Source organism: Lathamus discolor, chromosome 12 (assembly GCF_037157495.1).
Source record: "Lathamus discolor isolate bLatDis1 chromosome 12, bLatDis1.hap1, whole genome shotgun sequence".
NCBI lineage: Eukaryota > Metazoa > Chordata > Aves > Psittaciformes > Psittacidae > Lathamus > Lathamus discolor.
Genome location: NC_088895.1, coordinates 9,491,957 through 9,515,776, shown reverse-complemented (window position 1 = coordinate 9,515,776; position 23,820 = coordinate 9,491,957). Strand labels below are relative to the sequence as shown.

The 23,820-nt window shown below is 39.1% G+C and overlaps 1 protein-coding gene across 3 annotated transcripts in view; it reads left to right on the top strand.

The window, feature by feature from the left end:
* The window catches only part of ADGRD1 (adhesion G protein-coupled receptor D1), a 145,389-nt gene that overhangs the window by 76,031 nt on the left and 45,538 nt on the right, over positions 1–23,820 (top strand). For all 3 annotated transcript variants that reach the window (XM_065692482.1, XM_065692483.1, XM_065692481.1), the window contains 4 exons: positions 3,333–3,406; positions 5,352–5,475; positions 17,576–17,679; positions 20,483–20,594. In XM_065692482.1, the coding sequence (XP_065548554.1) occupies positions 3,333–3,406; positions 5,352–5,475; positions 17,576–17,679; positions 20,483–20,594 (414 nt within the window). The remainder of the gene's footprint in view (positions 1–3,332; positions 3,407–5,351; positions 5,476–17,575; positions 17,680–20,482; positions 20,595–23,820) is intronic.

The following is a 23,820-nucleotide window of genomic DNA, read 5'->3' as shown; positions in this document are numbered from 1 at the left end:
GACTAATGTAGTGAAAGTCAGTGGTTAGTGACTGTTAGCTGAACAGCCATGATGTAAACAGAGGCAGTCCTTCCTCAGGATACCTGCTTCATCAGACAGACACACACTTTGCTCTGTTTCTCTTTTAACATAATTCTTGTTTGAAGAAGCTGCATGTTCCCCTCTCCATGCAGGAGGAGTGATAGAAAGACAAAAGATGAGGGAGAGTTAATGCACAGATCCTGGCTTACTTAACATGCTGCTACTCTCTGCACACTACTGAAAGCTGCATAAACTGTCCTTTCGTAGGCTTTTATAAACACTCGAGTTACTTTAATCTTCTGGAGTAAAAGCCTACTTGTATATTAAGCTTTCTGTTATCGATGTCATTAAATCAATATCCTCAGTGCTGCAGGATCCAAGTCACATATAAGCTGTCACACACAGTTTAACATAAGCAATGCAGTATTGAGGTACAGTCAGTTCATTTTTTCATAGATTAGAGAGTAATTTGAAGTATAGTTGTTAATGATCAGAGTAGGTTTATTCTTCATTTTAGCCAGTTTCTTATATGTTTGGGGGCTTTCTATTCTAATGACGATTTTGTTGCAGAATTTTAATGGAGTCTGAGAAGATGAATGGGTTTTTAATGCAGTTATCATAAATGACACTGAAAAGCCTTGTGAACCTTATGTTGTCTGTGTGAAAACGTGGGAGATATTCTTTAAGAGAAGTAAATAGGCAAATTGGTAAGAACCTTTCTTGTAAACTATTATTTATGTATTCTTTTTCCATGTGGGTATGCACACAGTTCTGGGCAGCTCAGAGACTGTGCAGCCTCACCTAGTGCAGTCCTTTGTCTAATGAGTGACGTCTGTGTGTAAAGATGGAGGAAAATAATAATTTGGCCTTTGCCAGAGATACTTAATTGAGGCTAGAATATACATCTGGGATTTACACGCAAGTGAAATACTTTGTCTTCTTCCAACCTGACCCTCCGATGCCCTTTCCATTTAGTGTATTAAGAATCAAGATTTATCGAGAGATATCTTACAAATCAGAAATGACAGCTGTTATTACAGCAGATCTTTCTCTCTCTTTCTTATTTATTTTTTTTTTTAGCCACTATTCATCTGTCACAAACATGAAGTAATTTGTAATACAAACTGACTATAGATTCTTTCAATTGCTTAGTTCAGGAAAGCTATAGACATGACATTATACAGCATAATGGGCAAACATTATGCTACATACCTTGCTGCTGGTAAAGCAGAATGAACTCTGCCAACAAAACTCTAACTGAAGTTGCAGAAGGCAGTTTTCCAGCTGTGGGCTATGGATCATTGGTCTTCTGCCGTTTCTGAACTAGTGCTCTTCAAGGATACACTGAGCAGCAAGAGGTGGGATTAAGGGAAGGAAGCAGTTTCTGAAACTTTCAGACAGAAACACTCCTATTTCATAGATGGTTTGTGATTTGGAAGGTGTGCAGGACCACTGCTGCTGTTAAAGGTGAGACTTGTGGTGGGCACTTTCTGAAAGGAACAGGAAGTTCAGAATTGATGGATATAGCAGGGAAGATACCCGCTTGATCCGGAAGCCTTGCACAGGGCCTTTACAGGGCAGCCAGAAATGGGGAAGGGCTTTCACGGAGGAAGGACTGTTCTGTATTAGTTAACCTCATATACTTAGTTTCACTACATCTCTCTCGCCACAGCTGGAAAGAAAGTGACATGGACTTTCTTGGGGGTTATATCAGTGAGATATTTCTTGGTGATGAGGCGTGTGGATCTTGTCCGTTATCACTTCCCGGTGTGGCGCACCTGGGAGAGTGTGAGTTTTACCATTTGCTTTGCTCCACTCATGGAAAAAAAGCTACAGGATGTTAAAGAGTCAAAGGGAAAATAGAGACCCATGGCAGATTTGCAGATACCATTTGCTTTGCTCCACTCATGGAAAAAAGCTACAGGATGTTAAAGAGTCAAAGGGAAAATAGAGACCCATGGCAGATGAGTGGCAGTCTTTCCTCTCCACAAAGCTCTGCTGCTGCTTTCCTCTCCACAAAGCTGCAGTCTCAGCTATTTCTATGATGATGTCTTAGGAAAAACAGGGTGAGTCAAGGAACTAGAAAGTTTGTCTGGGGATGTTGCTCAAGCAGATAAGAAAATTCCATTTATGTTATCCAGAGATGTGAGTTAAGAAGTAGTAAATGGCCTTATCTGTAGCATAGCTACTTGAAGTGTGTGGAAATCCAGTATGAATGTGTGAATGTCCTGGGTTAGGCAGAAACGCTTTATTATCACTAGTAAGGAGGGAACTGTGCTACCTTGTGCCTGACACTCGTTGGACTTGTGAGAGAAAAGGAAAATTGCACCAGGGACTTCCTGTACTTGGTCAAGTTTCAGGATGATTAGGCAGTGGGTTTTCTTGCCTTCCTTCTCTGTAACAAGGAAAGCAGTACTTCATTATCTTTCATCTTGACAGCAGAATTATGCTGCAGTAATCTGAGGGCTGTTAATTCACCAGTGATTAGTTTATGTTGAAGACTTTTGTAATTAAAAAAATGCCTTAAGGGTCTAACATAATGTGGACTTTGGGGATTTATGTAGTAGAAAGGGTTGAACACATCCTGGAAATCCTCTAGTTTGCATATTTTTGTCTATGACAAACTATTACTTCACTCCAATATGACTTCAATTATTTTGTCATGGAAGTGTTGTAACAGAGTGGAAGATGGGGTATTGGAGCTTCCTGAATGAGGAGATTGCACTAGTGGCTAAATCTGTTTATGGAAGATAGAAACTATGTCAATTATAATGCTAAGGTGTGTTAAAATAAAATCTTGAATTATGGCATTGCTCTTTTAGTTTGAGTGTACATTTTAAAATAATCACTATTGTGGAAAGAAAATGTCTGTGAGTTAGTCGTTGTTGCACACATATTTCAGTGTTATTAATCCTAAAATGTGAGATTTTTATTACCCAATGAGAACAAACCCAACAAAGCCAAATACATGCTGAAGAATAATGTCCTAGTCCTGTAAAAATTAACACATATATTTGTGCTTATACACAATGAATAATCCTGGTTTGCTATTTACTTAAATGGGACACAGACTTCTCACTCAAAGTGATGTGAGTTTAATCCCAGTGTGTAAAATTAAAACTGAATAGCAGCCTTTGCATGTTTGGTGTTTATGGTAAAGCTGAAAAGACTGACAAAATTTGCTTTCAGTTATGGTGTATTAATCTAGAAAAGTCTATGGAAGTTGTTACAGCAATGAAAATGTAAAGTAGTTGAATAGCAAAATGTAGTCCTGAAACATTCTTTCAGTGTTTATATTTTCTTTCTTGCAGACTCCCCGACAATACAGCCAAGCACTAAATAAGAGTAACAGAGTTCATCTTTACTGTGCATTTCTGGACTATAGGTATGTTGTGTAATTTCCAATTCTTTAATGTGCATTAATGAGATTACACTTATTTTGTGATGCTATATGTTACCTACATTCTTCTTGTTCTCTTTCATTTACGGAAAATTTTAAAGAAATAGAGGCACTGTCTTACAAAAAACACAATCCAATAATGGCTTCTTACTATAAGGAGGAGACTTGTTATTCATAGACCTCTGTTACGTGAGTAACTGAGACACTGAAATATTTTGGAATCAAAACTGCAGACCGATAAAAATCCTGCTTATCTTGGTTTATGAATATGTCCACTTGGGCAGATGCTTGGATGTTTTAAGATGGCAAACCTCCAGCAGAGCCATTATTTTCACTGGATCTGTGTCTGTGTCAGTGTCACAGCATCATGTGAAGTCAGTGTTTCAGAGCTGTGAATTTTGGCCAGTGCACGGAAGGGTGAAATATTATGCCCCTGAATGCAAATTCGAATAAAAGGGAGATAAACATCACCTTAAATTTCACTCAGGAAAGAGGAACTATAGGAAAGCAGTACTTTTTTTTTTTTTTTTTTTTTTTTGTTAGCCCTGGATATATTTCATCTGTTTTTTGTTTCCAGACATGCTGCTTTAACTGAATTAATTGAGAAGGGATACAAATAGTGAATTTTGAATTTCATGGGGATTAGCATTTTTCGAGCCATAACAGTATAAGCCTAATTACTATAGCAGTGGCCTGCAATGCTGTGGTCCCTCCTCTCCAGCATGCATATGCAAGGTCACTGTAATTGTTTTATTGAAGTTTTGTTCCAAGTATGTTGAACTCTCCCAGCTGTTGGCAGTTACTTGTTGTTATGGTTACTCACGAATTACAATAAATTAGAAACAGATTTTACTGAAGTGAATTAATATGGTTGGGGTATTGTTCCTGTACTGTTTTCCATTGAGGCTTGAGCCCTTGAGGCTTTGCCTTCAGATAGAAACTGAAATATGAAATCTGTCCTTCCAAATGAGTTTTATTTGTGTCAAGATAGCCTTATTCCCTAGTGCATGGCAGTTAAAGAATAAACAGTTGGTTTCTGACCTATGACAGACTCTCTTTGAAAGCTCGAGGAGGTCCCAAAGGACAAAAGAATGATGATTTAAAATAAGCACCAAGAAAAGTACAAATCACTCAGTCTAGCATCAGGACCCCACATAATATCAAAAGTAATAGATGGGTAAGAAGCAGGCAGTTTGGGTGGGTGACCTGCAGTGCCTGAGCCCATGGAGCCCCCATTTGTGTTCCTGTGGCTTCTATGTCCCCACACCACTGCAGGGCTCTGATAGCACAGGGGGTTCTGGGTTTCCCTGGTTCCAAGGAGAAGCAGACTCATGAGGATTACTTTCCTATACAGCCTTGGGACCTGGCCACACAGCCAGTCCAGCCATATCCTCAGAGGAGCTGGAGCTGCCTTTGTTCCTCCTGAGGCTGAAGTGACAAAAAACAACTGACATTGACGGGTCACTAGAAATATTGCTCAGCCTGAATTACTTACTTTGACAGGATGAGTGGCACAGTGGATAAGGGAGGGGCAGCAGATACAATTCACTGACTTTTATGACTTCTGCAAGATTATTGACTTGTCTAATACTGTAGCTTTCAGAATAGAGGAATTTGGGTCTAGGTGAAATGCCATAAATGGGTTGCACAATGTAAAGAGAAAATGTAGTTATCATTCACTGGCCTTAAGACTGGGAAGAAATCTCTAGTGACATTCATGAGGGGTCTGATCCAAGCCATGTTCCAGTCAGGATTTTCCTTAACTCTTTTCATGATGGAATTGAGAAGCCACTAGCAGTATTTGTGGATGCTGCAGCCTGAGATTGTTTTCATGCCTTTGTGTCTCCTGTACAATACAATGCACGTCAAATTAACCTGCATAAGCTGCATTTTTGATAGAGATTATGTTTCAATTTTGTGTGCTTTGCAGCAATGGAACTGGTGTTTGGTCAAACGAAGGTTGTGTGCGTGAAAGCGGGGACCTCAACTACTCAGTGTGTCTTTGTAACCACCTCACTAACTTTGCCATTCTGATGCAAGTGGTACCTCTGAAGGTGAGATTAAACAAAAGAGTAAATATGTCTGTTAAAAATTAAGCGTAAATACATCAGCTGCATCATTACACCACATCAGTAAGTGATTGGAACTGGGCTCATATTTGCGTAACTCAGATTGATTCCACATGTGGGATCATGTTTTAATACTTTTTGACTGTATTTTTTAAAACTTTGGGGAACTGAAATGAAGCATGAAATGAAACATGTCTGTTGTAGGTGTGAATTCTCTTTACTCGCATTTCTGGCATGATTTCTTAAGGGCAGGAATAGGACATTGTACAGGTGACAATACAGGGAACTCATCATTTTTTGGTGATGAGAACAGGTCCATGTTGAGTCCCGGGTAACGTTGCTGCTAACAAGCCAGTGAAGGATGTAATCCCTCCAACATGCTTCAATTACAGTTCCTATGGTTTGGCTGTTGTTTAGTCCCTCTCTCAGATTTGTTCTGAAAATCTCATCCCTAATCTTTGTCCAAGATATACCCTTAAATTTGACTGTTTAGGATTATCTTCTGGTACTATTTTTTTTAACCAGTATAAAATATGAAGTTGAGATGTGGGCAAAGACAAGCTTTTGAGCTCTACAAGCAGTCTATGCTCAGTTACAAATTCTTAAAACATTTGCTAAGTATTTGCTTCACATGTCTAAGCAGTAAAGCCTATTGAATCACCTAGACAACTGGCAACTTCTCATACATGTCCTTGGAACCCTGCTAAGTAAATGTTAAAATGCTGGAGATTTTAAACACATATACATGTTTATTCACCATGTTCTGAAAGTCATGAGCCAAGGTTCAGAGGGCCCATATAAATCACCCATTGAAATAGTAGATTGTTAGTGCTCTAAGAAATTGTTGCAGTGATTTTATATTCAGTCTTGAACTTCTGTATATTTTATTCTTTTTTTTTTTCTTTTCATAAATGGTGTTCACAGATCATATGAGACAAGGAAAAGAGAGGGTAGGAGTATACAGATGCCCACATTTGAACAGCTCTGTTTATATGGCTGTTATATATCTGTGGCTGTATAAATAGAATTGGATGAAATTTTTCCATATGAACACTATTTTTGACAGAATGTTTATTTTTTGTCTAGATTCTGTTTCTTACAAAAAAGGGTCTGCTTTTCATGGAAAATGTAAATAAATGATTGGAAATTGATTGTTTGAAAACTGGAAAGGTTTTCATCAAAAGCTGTGTTTTGGTATAAAAAAGTGACTTAATTTTTCATGGGAATTCTACTTGGGGTGCTTTGTACTTTCGTTCTCCTGTGGAAAGTATAATTTCCCTTTCTTCCATTGTACTGATAAATGCAGCTCTCAGGGTAGCACAAACAGACAGACATCCTCTCCAAGGGCACTATAACAGCCTTAACCTACAGCCACATATGAACAGCTCTACCACCCCTTGCAGAAAGGCAAGCTGATGCACAGAAAAAAACTAGAAAAAAATAAAGAGGGGGATATTGGTGATTCTAATGAGATGTAATAGAGGCCAATATGTGTACAGCAGCTTCAGACCTGGGAGAACACTGCTGATGGAAATCCATGAACTCTTGAGACCAGTTCAGTGCAATAAATGTTCTGACTGTCTTAGCTCCTTTTCACGAGACTGATTTTCTTTTTGCTTAAAAAAACGCACAACCCTAAAACAATGAAAAAACCCATAAGCTTTCCATTAACGAGACATTGAAGTGTTTTAAGGAGCTGGCTGTTCACAGCTGGAGAGTACAGCATACTCTGAGCTCAGACAAAGCGAAGGTGTCTCTAAGCAACAAACATTGACAATAAGTGACCTTCTTCAGAAGTAACCTGTCACGTAAATACTTGTGGCAAGCATTATATGATAACTATTTGTCAAGAATGGCAACCTTTTCTTCTGAGTTGTGCTAAATTCAAGCAAGAATCTCCTTTATTAACTCCTTTTCTTTGTTCCTTCACATACTTAAGTCTAGTTTTTCCCACTTATGGAACAATAACACGATCCAGACCTTGTCAGCTTTGACCACCGTGAACCTCCCCCAGGGCTGCCCTGCCTGCCAGTACTTCTCCAGCTCATTTTCATACCTTGCCCAAAATCCAGCACATATGCACAGTTCATGCCTTTCTTGTGGGCATAAATGCATTTATATATTCTCAAGTTTCTTTATCATTGCGATTTTATTATAAGGTACAGAACTGTCAATAATTTATGCACCTGGCTTGGGGAGGAATTAGTGTCTCACATGGATTTCATTTTGTTTCAGTGAGGCATTCATAGGAACAAAATCGTAGGGTATCTTACATCTGACGGTGCTTTCTCTTGAATACTTGAAGTATCATGAGATGAGGAATGCTGACAAATTGTTAGACCTTTATGGAACATACTGTCAGGCGGGTCTAATTTTCAGGGAGCATAGAAATTCAAGGAAGTTCTTAGGAACAAGCTGCAAGGTCTTGATTTTCCTTCTTGATCTTTACTCAAAACATCTTAGATTGATTCAGTCAGTATTCTGCTGTATGCCAGCTGGAAGTAATCTCCGGAGACTGAAATCTGCTGAGATGAAGAAGCAATTTTATTCCAATATTTTCAGAGAAAGAAATTGAAAGAAAGAGGTCATAAAGAGAAATTTTAAATTCTGGAATTTTAATTTAAATGTGACAAAATGAACCTCTACTCTGATATCTGTGTGCTATACAGCAGTGTGGGAAGAAAAAGAACTATGAATTCTGTGAGTAAGCGAAAATCGAGCTTGGATTACAAGTGTAGTTGAATGCTACTCCAGATTTTATATTAGTTTCAGCAAGAGCTTGAATGCGCTGAAGTTGCGGTGATTGTGAAAGAACGGTATGAACAAAACTGCTGATTAGCTTGAGATGCATGTATGCAGTTTAGCTGCTTTCAGTGATGCAGGGGATTAGCAGTTGTAACAAGTTTATTTCAGGAATGAAGTAACCATCTTGGAAAAGCTTAGAGCCATGTGGTGCTCAGATGTCAGCCTGGCACTGACCTGTTAGCCTGCTGATCAATTGGCCCACGTGGAATACCAGAATTATTTGTGTTTTTATCACTCTGGGGTTATGTCTGTATCATGGCTGGCCCAAATCCATGCTTGCTTGCTGGGATTCATTTATCATGTTGGTTTTAACATCAGAAATGATAGCATTTATTTGGAGCAATTATCAACTGGTTTAAATGAGTCAATAAGTTAACTGAAGGTAAAATGTGACTGAAGATGAGCAGAATATTCGTGAAAGTGACATGTTCAGCCCTTGATTGCCTTCATGAAGTTATGTGGATGCAATTAAGATCAGAAATTCCAAATGAGACTTTGGAAGCCCTGTTCAATGTCTTTTCATAGCTCTGATCATGTTACTAAGATAGAGAATTTCACAATTGCATCTCCCCCACAAGATGTGTCAGTGGGACGTTCAGAGCAGTTGTGCAGATATTAACTAATCCATGTACCCCTACTCTGGCAAGCTCATTGCTCTGATCAAGTGTCTCTTTCTGATGTGGGAAACTGAGGTATAGTAAAAAAGTCCCTCATAGCAAATTGCAGCTAAAGCTGCACTCTTGGTGTTCGTGTCTGCCCTTCTCATACCATAATCCATAGAAGTATTCCAGCTTTCACTTCATCTGGTGCAGTCAGAACAAACCTTTCCTGCCAGCTGCCCTGCAATGTTATAGTTAGGGAGACAATGGTGCATTAATATAGCTATGGTAGGAAAAATAAACAATCCATTTAGTTTGACGTGTTTACACTGGTTTATGTTTGCTGCTTCTGGAGAAAGTCCATGTAGAGGTGACCCAGGGTGATATGCTCCCTGTGGTAGTTTTCTTGTAGTACTGTAGTATGACAGTGCTCCGCTGTGCTGCAGGTTTGAACCTGGATAGGAACAGAAGAGAATGGGATATGAGGTATTCCTTCAAGAACGCATCCTCTGCTTGCACAGAGGCTGGGGAGATCACAACCTGCAGCGCCACCTCCTGCATCCAGCAGAACTTCCCTCTGGAAGGGAACTGGCTGGTGGAGAGGTCCCATTCCTCTGGGGTGTGAGGGACAGGTGAAATCAGATGAGACATGAGCAATGCTCCTCTGGTGCAGACAGATGGAGGAATGTCTCAAGGTGCTTCCTAGACAGCAGGAATCAAATCCAACACAGAGTAAGCCACATTTTAAAAGCACTCCAAAGCAAATTCAGATGCTATTATTTTATTTTGGGCCGTTTTGCTTCCTCTCATCAGTCAGTGGGACCCTATGCTCCTGCCAAGAAACATGCCAGCCATCTGGCAGGTTTTATTTTTATAGTGATCCAATAACTACAAAGCATGCCAGGCTATTTGTACCATCTGCCACATAAATGTCATTTCATCAAAAGGGTGGTGGACACCTGGGGATCCAGAGTTCAAAAATCCCTTTTAAAGGGGAAATCATTGCCTCTCACAGGAAAATAGAGCTTGAGGTTTGGGTCTCCTTCCCAAGTGACCAGTGCAGGAAACAACTGTAGTATTTATGGCTCCTAGATCATGCTCTTAAATTGGTTATTTTTCCCCCTGTTTTTTCCTTTCTGTTTTTTTCAACTGCGAGGGTATAAAAATGACTACTATAAAGTTCATATGTGGATGGACATTTCCAGCGAAGTAATAGTGTCGTACAATCTGTGGCAGAAATTTTTAAGGTTTTTAAACACATTTTCTGCAATTCTAAAGCTAGAAATGACTTTGGTTTTCATCCTGTTTGTAGTCTTGTTCCATAATTCAAAAGGGAGGATCAATCAATACAGTTCAAGATGCTCACCAATGGGCTTAAAAGCAGAGAAGTGTTTATAAAGGGGAAAGTATTTCCAACTGTCTGATCTTGCAGCTAGAGCTCTAGACACAACCCACAGCATCTTTAGGGAGCCCAGAATTTTGAAAAGGCTTGGGGATTTGGCTCTGAGTTTCTATTTGTAAAATGAAAGACATCCTGAATTTCTTCTTTAGGGCAATATGTGTGCGTTTATTTTAGTCTTCACTGTTCTAGCTGAGTTTGCCAGCAAGTTTTGACAATGTATGGCTGGCTGACTGAGAGCAGAGTGCATCTATGTGTGTCCATAAAGGCTGTTCTGAAAATGTCCTAATATTGTCAACTGTTTTACAAATAAGGGGGATTGGTGTGTAATTTACAAGTTTGGAACATTGTTTTCCTCAATCTAATGGTGCAGTTATTAATCAAACATTGCACTCAGGGGGCATTTAAAAAGCAGTCAGAAATGATAACCTTTTTTTCTTAACTTTCTCAGCCAGCTGAGGTTCAGATTATATACTCCAATAGGACAAAGAAATGGAAATAATGTGGCATTCTCTGATTTCTGCTGGTTTGTAATTTTAATATAATTACTTTTCTCAGCATGCTGTTCATTGCTGGGAACATAAAAAGAAAAATGCCTTAATCCAGTAATTTTTCTTTTGTGTTGCATACTTAAAAATTGGATAGGCATTGCAGTTTTTTTGTTCCTTGTTTATTACCACTGACAGTTTATTTAACTGAAGAGATCTCTACAGACAGTTTAGACAGCTCTTACCCATCAGATGAACAAAGATAAATCAGTTCATGTGTTTGTTCTAGCATTGCTTTGTAAACTTTCTTTGCTCTTTCTCACTCTCTCCACTTGCCCCTCCATTTCATTGCAATGAATTTTGTCCCCTTGGAGGGACACATCTTGCTGGTGTGGTCACAGTATGACTGTGCATTATATTTCTTTTGTCCTTTCTATGCTCATGCTCATCTTTCCTGAAAACTGAGCACTAGTCTTGATTTTCAACTAAGAGTCATTGTTCATTCTTCTGCTATTCCATTTCTGTGCCAGTACAGCTCTGTTGATTTTGATGGAAAGAAATAGGAAACTCTCTGATTCTGTCCTTAATCCCATAGAATTACATGGAAAACTTGGACTAATGCTGCAGGACACTAAAACCCTCAAATTCCTTAGAGAATTGATTGATTACTTACTCAATTTCACTCAGGAGATCAAAAAATTACTCTTTATTTTGGAAAAGCACAAATAATGGCTGATAGAACTCTTTTGTTTGAGGAGCATAAAATAGAACTCTATTTTAATCAGAATACTTAACAAAATAACATAAACTTCCTTTCTATGGTAGAAATGAAAGTTCTGAGCTATTTGGCAGATAGGTCTTCTTGCTGACTGAAGGATTTCCCCACACAGTATGAAAATGTTATGATACCGCACCTTTATCCATCACTGTTCTCTATTGCGTATCTTTAGACTTAGTCATTCTCTACTCCTGAGTTCTGTTTGTCTTCTCTATTGGCCTTTTTATGCTCTCTCTCCCCAAAATGTGGTGTAGGGGAAATGCTGGGCTGGGTACCTTGGCATGTCTTCGCTGTGGTGCAAGTCACAGTTAGCCATGGTCCTGAATTGAAATGGATGTTTCTGAATCAAAGCCCAAGCCTGGGATAAGGGAGTTAGACATACTAATTTTCATTGAATTTTACTGGGAGCTGGGTATTTAATTATCCTCAACTGCTCTGAAAAATCTCAGACTTGGAGTCTGGCAAGAGACCATCATTTCTTTGCCTTCAAGTGCCTGCTGGACCCACACTGGGCTTTATTCTCCTTGCAGCCCTAACTGATGGACTTCATTATGGCTGTTAATTGGAGAACAGGATGAGCCTGCTTTTGCTGGAACAAGGAGGTAGAAAACAGATTTACAGGTCTTAGATGTATGGGCAAAAGTAGCTCCTTCAGGTTCCCAGAGGATAATCTGCTTTAACTATAGTGTTCAGCATCTCTTGAGAAACACTTACAAGTCTTAGGCCTGAAATGAAGGCAGAAAAAACCCACTACTTTGTGTTACACAGAGATATGAGGAAGAAGTTGCAAGTATCTGCTTTTCTGATCCCCAAACTTTATTATAATTTGGTACCACTTCACAACTTGAGTCCTCCTTCCCTTCCATGCTTCCTTCAGGCTTTATTTGAACTAAAAACTTGCTGTGTGAGATCTGAAATTAACAGATTACCTACTGTTTGATGACATCTTGCCCAAAACTATTTTAAAGGATGACATGGGCTTTTAAAAATACTAATTAATACCTTGGCAGAAATATTTGGAAAATGCTACATTTTTCATATCATAGTGAATAGTTTTAAATGATCAGCTACCAGGCTGGGCTGGCTGTAGGGGAACATGCCTGTAATCCTGAAAAGCCCTGTCTGTAGCACTTTATTGCTGATCACTAGGAGTTGTGGAGTTAATAGAGAATGGGAATTCAAAAGCATTTCTGCTGGAAATGGCTGATAAAGGTGATGGCGCTGCAAAGCGTGCCTCAGAGGGCTCTTTTTTTCTCTAAACTTGTGGTATCTGATACATTGTGGCTTGAGAAAAGAAGACTCTGAATCAAGTTACCTTCTGAGAGTAGTGATTGGGCGGTACTGTTAGGTATGGCCCTGCCAAAATCCTTGCGGTGGTCTCAGTGTGTAGACTGAGCCTCCTGAACTAAACACAGATGTTAATTTGAAGAAACATACTGTTATGTACCTAAAAAAGCGCTTGGCAAGCTGAAGGAAAACAGAGATTTGTATTGTTGTTATTGTTTAATATATAAATAAAAGCCTCACTGGACCGAAATTGAATTTCAGCAGCCTTTCTGGAGGCAATTAAAACCATTAGCTTCATCAGCCAAGGCCGGCTTTTTAATGTCTCTGAAGCACTCTGGCTGCCAAAGTTAATTATTCATCCTTTTCTTAATTGGATTCAGACTGCATCTTAAAGGTGCAGCTTCAATAGGGTTGGCTGAGCCTTAATTTTTCACCCCCTACCTCTTCTCTGTTCCCTCCCTCCAAAAAATGTCTCCTAATATATTGTTTCTAGGCTTTGCAGAAGGGTTTGCGAGTGGATTTCAGCCGAGGGCAGTGGGTAGTCATCTCATGGCAGATCTCAGTCAGCCTGACAAACCGGTTAAAATCCATATGTCATTATCAGTAACTTCATGGTAGGAATGTTTTCTGACACAGAAAGCTGACCGAAAGGGACATTAAAATAGAACTTTCTCTTATATTTGGACTTAGGGCAAAATACAATTGTCATGTCTTGCGTTTCTAGCAGTAAACAAATAACTCTGGTTTCATAAAGTGTATGCACTATATAAGCACATGCAAAAATACATTGTGTTCTACTGGTGAGTAAAATACAAATGATAGGTACAATATAGTCCTAAGATTGAAGGGCTCATTTTTTAGGACTGAAAAACAGGTTTTGGTTCAAAAGCTTGTCTCTTTCTGGAAAAAGATGAATTGCTTTTCACAAAGGAGTTTTTAAAAGTAGTTTAGACAATGAAATTACTGCTTTTGATAGCTAAAATGGTGAAGTTGTAATTTGGTATACAGACAAAGCCTTTCAGGATCAGCTATGACAAGCCTCGGTTTACGTGTTTGAACTCAGCCCTTTGCCTGACGTGTTGGATATTACGTGAGGGATATTTTGCAGTATGCAAAGAAGAAAATCTTAGATTAGTAGTTTCCCAAAATGTCCTTTCCTCTGGAAGGAGCCAAAAGTGCCCCCTTGGCAAAGCAGAAAACATGCAGTCAATTGCTTGAGAAATGACTGATGAGGAAAAGGGGCAGGAGTGCAAATTTCACACAAAAGAAGGGGACACTGAGTAGAGAGGCCTGTGTTGCTCTTCTTGTGCAGTTATTTTTAAACAGAGGACTTGGATGTCACTATTTTCTTGTTATTAACAGGGTAATAAAGGAAAAATATATATTTGCAGTCTGAAATGGTATCTTTCCAGAATCATTTTTCAGGCCATCTGGTTGCCTGCAACTTTCCAAGGTAAAAATGTTAAGCAATGTGCTAACTTCTCTTATGAGGAAGAACAAGGGTGAGACAATAGGTGGTAATATTGCAGATGGGTGTAATTTCTGAAACCATCAGATATTTGCCCATGATATTACTGACACTAGCAAGGTGTAAAGGGTGTTACAGCCTGAACTGGAAGGGTGGGAGTTTTATATGGCGTATTAATTTTTGATCTGACTTTGTTAAAGCTGAAACTAAGAAACATCTCGGGTTTTAGTATTCATGATTACTAGCAGTCATGATTCCATGAGCTCGTTTCCCTACTTTTCAGCTTACTGCAGAGTAAGAGACCATCTAAACTCAAAGAAGCAAAACCTTCTAGAAGAGTAATTTAATATAGATTGGAACAAGTGTGAGAATCTGGCTCATGGGACTACTTCACAGATTGCTCAATGTTTTATTTGGTACTTTTTAATGCTGTTTTCTTTAGTAATAGCATTTCAGCTTGATTAGCATTTTTGTGATGACTACAAGATCATACCAAATTACTGTCTCATATTCCAGTTTTCAAAAAGACAAGCTAAGGGAAGATGAAATCAGCTCATATCAGATGCTTTGACAAGCTAGGTACTTTTAAAAACCTGCATGCCTGTTAACCCTTACAGCATGAACATAAGCACACAACATCCAGCTGGGCTGTAACGTGTTGTGGAAACATAGTACTGAGACCTGATATTTTAAATACAGGTTCTCTTCTCTCTCGCACCGTATACCTGTATTTTAAAATGAGGCTCCGCCCCCTTGAAATCATTCCAGACCTTCTTTTCATGCTATATCCTTCCCCCCGCAATTCCTATCACCTGCAGAAAGGAGATGGCAAGGGCCATTTCCTTAGTTCATAGATGTGGGGACCCATGTAGGTTTAGATTTGAATGAATCTTCTACATGTTGTTGATTAGAGGGTTGGGTTGTTTTTTTTTTCCTTTTCCATTTCTAAGTAATAGAGGCTCCACTTGGCAGAACTTGATGGATGTGTTGTCTTGCCCTGCAGGGGTTTCTGGAGGAAGACTGAGCTAAAAAACAGAGAAAGACATTCTTAGAGGCATCTTAGTTATGACAGGAATTAGTCAGAAAAAAAGTTGTGTGATTATTATCTTCTATTGGATTGTTATGGGGAAAAAAAAACAAAGGCTTTGAATTTTGCCCATTTCCACAAGATGAATCCCCTGTATTTTTTGTACTTGTATGTGGTAGTAAAACATTAACTTTCCTTTGCAGATCTTGCCCATGTTTGCCAATGCAAACACTGTAATAGACCAGTGTAAATCTAAATGAGCACTGAGAAGCTTTGACCTCTGTAGGGAGCATTTTCTGGCTGGAGATGTTGAGGGCCAAAGGAGTGAAAGAAAGCTTTGAACTGCTGAGAAATACTGATTTCAGAGTATTTCAGAGTAAGAAAAACTTCCCTCCTCCTTCTGTAGAACTATGAGCCACCTGTTGCAGGAGAAAGGGATGTGTAGTGGAGAAATCAGGAAATAAGGTCCGTGCATTTTGGACTTGAATATCTCTGATGAGGAAATAACTTTGAAACTGCACAATTTACCACACAAATTATTCCTGTTTCAGGGATCTCTAGGGAATGAGGGATGATAGGAACTCTTTTGTGGAAATTATATGGACCTTTTAAGCTGGTCCAGCATACAGAACACTTTTGTTTCTGTAATTGATGCTATCCAAGTAAGGGAAAAGAAATGTGAGTTTGGCTGAAAGAGAAAAAATACTAAAGAGCTGCATCATATTTCCTAGGAACTATAACACCATAGCAACAGTTGTCTTTCAGTGCTGCTGGTGCATCACTTAGTAGTTCTGATTGCTGAGCGAGCCACAGTCTATTCTGCTGTAAAACTTCCTGCATGTGAGCTGGTACCATTGGCAGATAATTACCAGGAAAATGTATATTTACAACACTTCAGTTTTGTCTGTAATTGAAAAGATTTTTTTCTTCATACTACATGGTGTGTTGTTTCTGTCCTTTAAAAGGAACTTTAATAGGAAGTTTATTGCTAGAACTGGTTGGATTTGATTAATGGAATTGTTTAGGGGGGGAATTTTTATATTGTGTGTGTGTGTAAAATAATAGAAAATCCAAAACAATGAGAAAAGATTACTTTTTATTAGCGTTACTGTAAAAAAAAATCAGAAGATACATTTTTCCTTTCAGTATTTTTCATAATAAGTATGTATTTTGAAGGAGGTTTCAGCTAGGCATTTAATTTGTAGCAAATACACTGAAATAAAACCAACAGCATTAGAACTTTTTGATTGAACACTTTTCTTTAATGTTCAGTTTATGAAAATGTCAATTCCATCCAGATTCAACTCAGGAAAAATGTCTGAAAATTCTTCTGAGATGATGAAAGTTTTTCCTGCCTATCTCTGTTCTCCTTATTATACATTAATACTGCCTGGCTCCCTGTGTTTGGGTGTGGCTTTTTTGTCATTCTTTTATGAGAACTTGCATGGAAAATTAAAGCAGACTTTCTGACCAGTTGAAGATGAGTAGTCAAAGCACACTGTGTCCTATCCCCCTACCCTGCCCTGAATCTATCCAGGTTGTAACATAGATCCTAGTGGCAGGCACTAAGCAGATTAAACGTTCATGAAAACTAAATTACTTCTACAAAAGGTGCTTGTAGATACAAGCAGAGGCTGAGACAAGAAGCTTACACTCTGACTGCCCATGCTGGGTCTTTTCTGTAGTTTTCCATTCTGTAGATGTCAGTCCAGCTCCTTCAACAGGCACAAAAAACATGACACTTTAAACAAAACATGTGGGCTATAAATGGCCTGTGATTTATGGGTTATCTTAGTTTGTCAGCTCTCACTGCTGTGAAGCACTTCTGGTATTTGCACAGTGATGTAAATTATTGCAGCATTAGCAAAGTGCCCTGTGAGTTGGGAAAGATCTCATTGCTGACATCTTTTGTTCAGCCAATAAATTGTTCTAATCTCAGACTTGACAATATCACAGCAGCAGAGAGACTAACTTACTCCAAGGAAATCCTGATTAATGAAATAAGAGAGAACTAAAATGCCAGTGGCATGTAGATGCTCTGGCTGTGTGGCTGAGTTTGGAGTTGGCTCTTAATTTCCTGTGTTAGAAACTCAGCCAATAATTGTGAATATAAGTGCATATATGGGCAGATGGAGGAGGAAATGCTATATGCAGGGGGGCTGACCTGTGGTCCTGTAGTGTAATAAATCAATTAACAGCTTTTATTCTGTGGGGTTTTTTTCCTTTGTGTACAGCTAACGAGAGAACACCAGGTGGCCCTCTCCTCCATCACTTACGTTGGCTGTGCTCTGTCCATCTTCTGCTTGACGATCACGCTGGTCACATTTGCTATATTGTCGTGAGTAATTTTAACTTAATATCTGCTGAATAACTGTTATGCAGAGAGCCAGCAGTGCATTTCAGGCCACTGGTTGGGATCCCTACCGTTGCTCAGGATAAAACAATGGCTATTAATTCTACCACTTTTCTTAATTAGATTCTGCACATGTATTTTGTTACAGTTGGTTGGTTATTTCTAAATTACTTTCATTTCCTGATATGGGTGATCTTTATATAGTAAGCCATTCCCATCCTATGAGGGATCTTTGGAAATTTTCCAAACTCCCAATGTTCCGCTGTAGTCCAGGAATCTTGCAAGGAGGCTTTAGGAGGACTTGGTCTGGAGCTCAAGGCAAACACCATATGAACAGGGACTGCTGGATCACGCCCACTTCTTACCCCCTACGTACATCTTTGGATTGCTTGCTGTGTGCAATTGGTATTTCTGCTTTTCAGCTGTTTTGTCTGTAAGGCAGTAGTGTGTTTATAAAGGTATGCCCAGAAAGGAAAGCTCGGTAGGCATTAGCTGACCCACTTCAGTTTCATACAAGTTGTATACAATTACATCATAGAACCCGTATTTCTTTTCAAGTACCTTGCTGTTCTCTGTTAGGCAAGTTTTCTGATGTGCTACTTTAGCAGGATGAAGGACACCATAGCCAGTGTGAAATTCATTCCATGACTTATGTTTAAATCCTCTGAAGCCTCCTGCCTCTATCATTGCAGACTTTTCAAGGCATCTCTCACTGGGAAGGTTTTCTGCCGCAGGGCACTTAGGGGTCTTTATGCCTCTCTGTATTTCAGTAGTGAAAACTGAGTCTGAGGCCCAGCTAGGCTTGATACAAACATTTTTTAAAAAGTGTTCATAGAGGTTTCTGTCTAAATAAAAACCAGAAAACCTGACAAAGGGTGAAGTAACTTGTCTGAGGTTGCGCAGCAGACTGGGAGCACAGCAAGGAATGGGATTCTTGTCTCCTTTTGCACACTAAATCATGTTCTTCCTGCTCAAGAGTTCAAGTTGTGATTTCTGTGCCTAAGCATGTCTTTTGGACATCCTGCTAAGAGGCCAGTTTCTAGGAAAAAGGACTAGCTGTAACCCAGTAAACTGATTGCAGTGTTTGTTTGTTCCAAAACCCGTATTATTTCCAACTCTCAAGACTTGTGTTGGTCATACTTGGATTAAGTGCATAGCCATGGCAAAATCCGCTCTAAATAAGCCCCACTTCTGCCTATCTGGCATTGCGCTGTTGGCATGTTTAGGCTAAGTGGAATTATCTGCTCCATTTTTGTCTGAGTGCAAAACTGAGCATTATAATGTTTAGAAAGGCAAAGTGAGCAAATGGAGATGGTATTGCTGCCACAGGGCTGAAAACTCCTCAAGAAACTAGAGGCAAGCAGAAGACTTGGAAAGAGAGCTTGACTGTCATCGGATTAAGCACCCTACCTACATACAGGATCATTCAAACTGCCAATTAAAAATAATTTGATTAGGTTTTCACTGGAGAGCAGGGCCTCATTAGGCAGCTGAAGTGAAATTTTGCAATGTAGTGTTAGATGACCATGAGGTAAGTGGAGAGGAATCTGGCAAGTTCTTTGCTACCCTGCGTACTAGCAGTGAGGGCCACTTCCCAGGAGGGCAGTCCTGCTTGCCTTCTGGGTAACAATGTTCCAGTTTGCAACTACATGAAGTGCCTAATTATAAAGTCACTGGCACCAGGCAGCATAGCCTGTCTCTTTGCATTACTTTCTGGACATCAATACTTCTTGTTGCTTTCCTCTTCACTCCCTTCTAATGAGAACTGGCTACAGTTGTGCTGCAAGAGCTGCACTGACAGAACACAACTGTCTGCACTGTCCAGCCTGTGTCACCCTGCTGCAGGGGACATGCATGATGTGTCTCCAGTGGTTGCAAAAGTCATCACTATCCAGTGTGATACAACAAAAAGATGGGAGCATATACTGTTGTGTGGAGGAAGTACTGCTATTCACACAGCTAAACAGCCCAGGTCTCCTGGAATGATGGAAGGCGATGGTAGGGCCTGGCAGGCAGTATGCATTGAAATAGAAAAGCTGTTATCACTAGTACTGGTTTTGGTTTTGGTTTTTTTTTTTAAGTGAAGAATAAAATTATGCAGAAGGCCCATAATGTTCAGATAAATGTTTTTGTTTGTTTTCCACTTCCCATTTCTGGATGAGAACAGAAACATGAGCTCAGAAGGCTCCCAGGAAAGCATGTTCTTGTCAGCTTTCCAGCTGCTTTTTGCAAAGCCAAGAGAGATATGTTCACATGATGTTGTAATCAAGGTCAGGTCTCTGTCAAGATAGGCACTGCCCATCTGCATCAGTAGCGATAGTTCCTGTGCTCAAAAGCTGATAATAGTAAAGTCATAATTGTAACCAATGTCTTTTCACATTCCCTTATTTTTAATACAGGCAAATACCAACAAAATAAAACCAGAAACTTTGGCACAGTATAGACTAGATGGTGCAAGACTGTTCTTTCTGTGAGGTGTGTATCTGACTTCCTTGACAGTACAGCACCATTCAGGATCAAGCCCTTTGTTAGTATCTATCACAAGTCATCAGCAGAGCTAATTAACATGTAGTTCAGTCTTTCTGCTGTCTTTAGAATGGCAGAAGAATATCACAGAATCAAATAAACCAGTTAGGTACCACTCCATCCTGGTGGAAGGTGTGCTCAAAAGATGTCATGATAACCTCCACCAAAATGAATGACCAAAAGCCAATCAAAATGCTTGCTGATAACTCATCTGTACTTCTTGAATATTGTTTTATTCATGTGTCTTTCTATCTTCTGCCAGGTCTGTCAGCACCATCCGCAACCAGCGCTATCATATCCATGCTAACCTCTCCTTTGCTGTCTTGGTGGCTCAGATCCTGCTTCTCACCAGCTTTCAGTTCAGCCCTGGAACAGTAAGTCCTAAAAAGAACGATAGTGGGTTTTGCAAGGCATCTTCATGAAATGAATGCCTCCTGCCACATGCAAGAAATTGTCTTGCAAGTGACATCTCCTATTTTTAATGTGGCTTAGCCAAAAATTATATCCTACAACACTGGATACAGCCTTCTGTGCAGCCAAATAGTGTTATGGTAAGTGGCCATGTCTGGATGTTTGCAAACTGAAAGAGATGTACACCCATCATATCACCATCAAAATCCCTACAGTGAAGAAAATGGTATGAATTTTGTATTTAGGTAGGGTATTTGTATTTTTGTTACAGTTTTGGTTTGGTGTGGGGAGGGGTACATGTAGGTTTTTTTAATTGTCTGTTCTCTGCTATGGTACAGTTTGCCTTTTTGTCCACATTAAAAAGTTATCTTATTCTTGTTGGAAGATAATGAGCTTCCTGATGTAGCTGTGGCAATTTATTCTGCTTTCTTGGAGAGCAAAACAGAAAGCCTTTGGATTTTTTCTGCACGAAATTTTATTTGTGTGGTAGAATATGCTGTTTTTCTGAAGAGCAGATCTGTTGATCATGATCTCTTCTCTAGAGATGTAGATTATTTTTAAATATCATTCATGTTTATTTGAGCTGTGGAATAGTCAGTGAGAAAGGTAATAGGAACTACTCCTTAGTTAGCCAGAGCATTACTTCCATGTAAGAGTTTAATCTGAGATCGCCAGTACTGTAAAAAGTGTATATGCTTCTCTTGGCATCTAAGACAACCATTTGAACAAATGACAAATACCTTGCTGTTGCTTATGTGGGACTGAAACACTATGCATGTATAGATCACATATATCAGAACTTGAAATTACAGATTGATTTTATGGATCAGGTGGGAATTCCTTATTCAGAGTACCATTAAAACTGGCATCTCAACCAGCTGGGTTAGATTGAGACAAATATGCCATGTTAACAGTATTGCATACTAGTAAATCCAGTTTGTTTCCACTGTTATGTTTTAAAAATGTTATTTAAAGTAACATAAGGTCTGTTGATGGAAAGTCCCACCTGCAAAAAAGAAGAAAGAAAACCTGATTTTAAAATAATCTTCCAGGGTACTTGGTTTTTGTTACGATCAAAACCTGGCTCCTTTGGTGACCAGCTATTGCTCCATTTGCTTCATTTTGCCAATACAAGTACTTAAATTTATTTTCAGCTCAGATGGGATCCCTTGAGCTTCTGTTATGTTTATAAATAACAGTAATGTCTGGTTTTACATAGGCTATTTTTACATGAGGATCTAAAAGCACTTTGTAGAACTAAGTTCATGCTTTTTTGCTTGTTTAACATTCAGGTAGGCCCTAAATGAGTAAGATCATATGCAAGGGAGAAAATGCCAGGGAATTGTTTATATGGAAATGAAATGGAGACAATGGAGAGCAGCAAAAGATACTACTTGAAACTGAAGACAATGGAAACCAGGCATTAAAATAATCCTCTCCAAGTATAGAGCTAAATCTCTTTAGAAAGTACATAGACTTGAGGGCAAGAAAACATTCACTCAGCATAACAGGGTGTTTTATTCTCAGTTTTTCTTTTTTCATTCGAGTCACTTCAGATAACATGTAAAAGCCCCTTTACACTTTTTCAGGGCCTGCATCACCTCCAGTCTTCTAAAATACTGTGAAATACTGGTTGGATGTAGGTGGAGCCCATGTTCCCCAGAGACATGTCCCAGTGTCCACTTATATTTATCATATGCCTTGTCCACACAGAGATGTCCTGCTTGTTTAGTTAAGCTAGTGGAATGCTCACATACATTGAAGTTACAGTTTAATAGGTGCATATTTTAATTTATCTTAAACCTATTCAAGACTTTCTTAAATTGAAAGTAAAATTAAATTGAAAGTTAAATTGAAACAGCAGCACCCAGAAAGCAAGACTTGGTTTATAGCACAAGCTTTCTGAAGTGAAACACTTATCTACAGAAAACTTGGACCCAAGGGGTTATAAAAATGGTGTACTAAGTGAAACACTTCAGAAACAGGCTCCATGGATATTTCAGCCTTCTCTCCTCTGTAACAGAAGTAATTGTAGGGCACACTACTGCAAAGATCTTAAAGCTGAAAAGCACGATCTACATACTGTCTGCTACACTTTTATTTTTATTGTTTTAACCTCTTGGGATCAGGGATCTTGTGATTCATCCTTTTATTAGTCTCATGTCTTTACCTTCTGCATGTTCTGTTCTCAGTAGTTTTGACATCAATTTTAATACCTTTAAATGCTGCTTTAATTGGACTGCTAAAGGGTATTTTACAGAAGTAGGGAGGCTGTATTTACAGCAGAAGATGTAACTTTGTTAGTATTCTGCTTCTGCCAAAGAGACTTCTAGTGTATCTAGGGCTAAACTGTTTATAAGTGCCCTTGCTTGAGAAGAGGACAAGTGGTACCAGTTTGTGTGAGGAGATACAATGAAATAGGGAACAGCACTGTGGAAACAGGTCCTGAACTGGTATCACTTTCTTGCATCACTGCCTTTAGATGCTCCATTGTTTCCCATCTCCATCTCTAGGGGTATTTAGTTTCTGGTTCCAGATACGGTATACAGTATTCTGCTGGTAATTTCAAATGTATTATTTAGTAACTTAGAATTTATATTGCAGCAATTTTCCTTTTGTAGAGTAGGAGTAATGTTTAACCACAAAACTCCCATGGCCACAAATAGGAATGTCGTCCTTATAATACATACAAACCCTTTTTATTTTTTGAAAGCTGGCCCTTGATGCCTAACATCATTAGTGCTAACCCAGTAGTCCTAAATGATCATGATATATTCCAGGGAGGCAATTATTCCTGAAACTAAGGTATCTTTTTACTAGAGAAAGCAAGTCTCTTCACACACAGCATTTTCTTCCTACACTGACAAGTCCCTAAGATATATTTGCTGTCCATGTGCCAGTCTTATGACTTCCCTTAGACTTTCAGCATCAGATGGATTTCTTTCTTCAGAAGGTTTTGCTGCCTAGTTACTCTCTGCTATAGATTAGAGAGTCTACTGTTTTTAACAGAATGCTAAACAGAGGTGTCCATTTTTTAAAATAATTAATGATCAACATTTCTTCAGGCTAATAAAACCCTCCAAAGACCTGAGTGCATGTTTGTGGGAGAAAGTAAAGTATTATTTAGACATAGGAAAATGGAAATCGAAGTAGAATGTGTTAGGCAGCATTGTGTTTTTCCAGCACAAC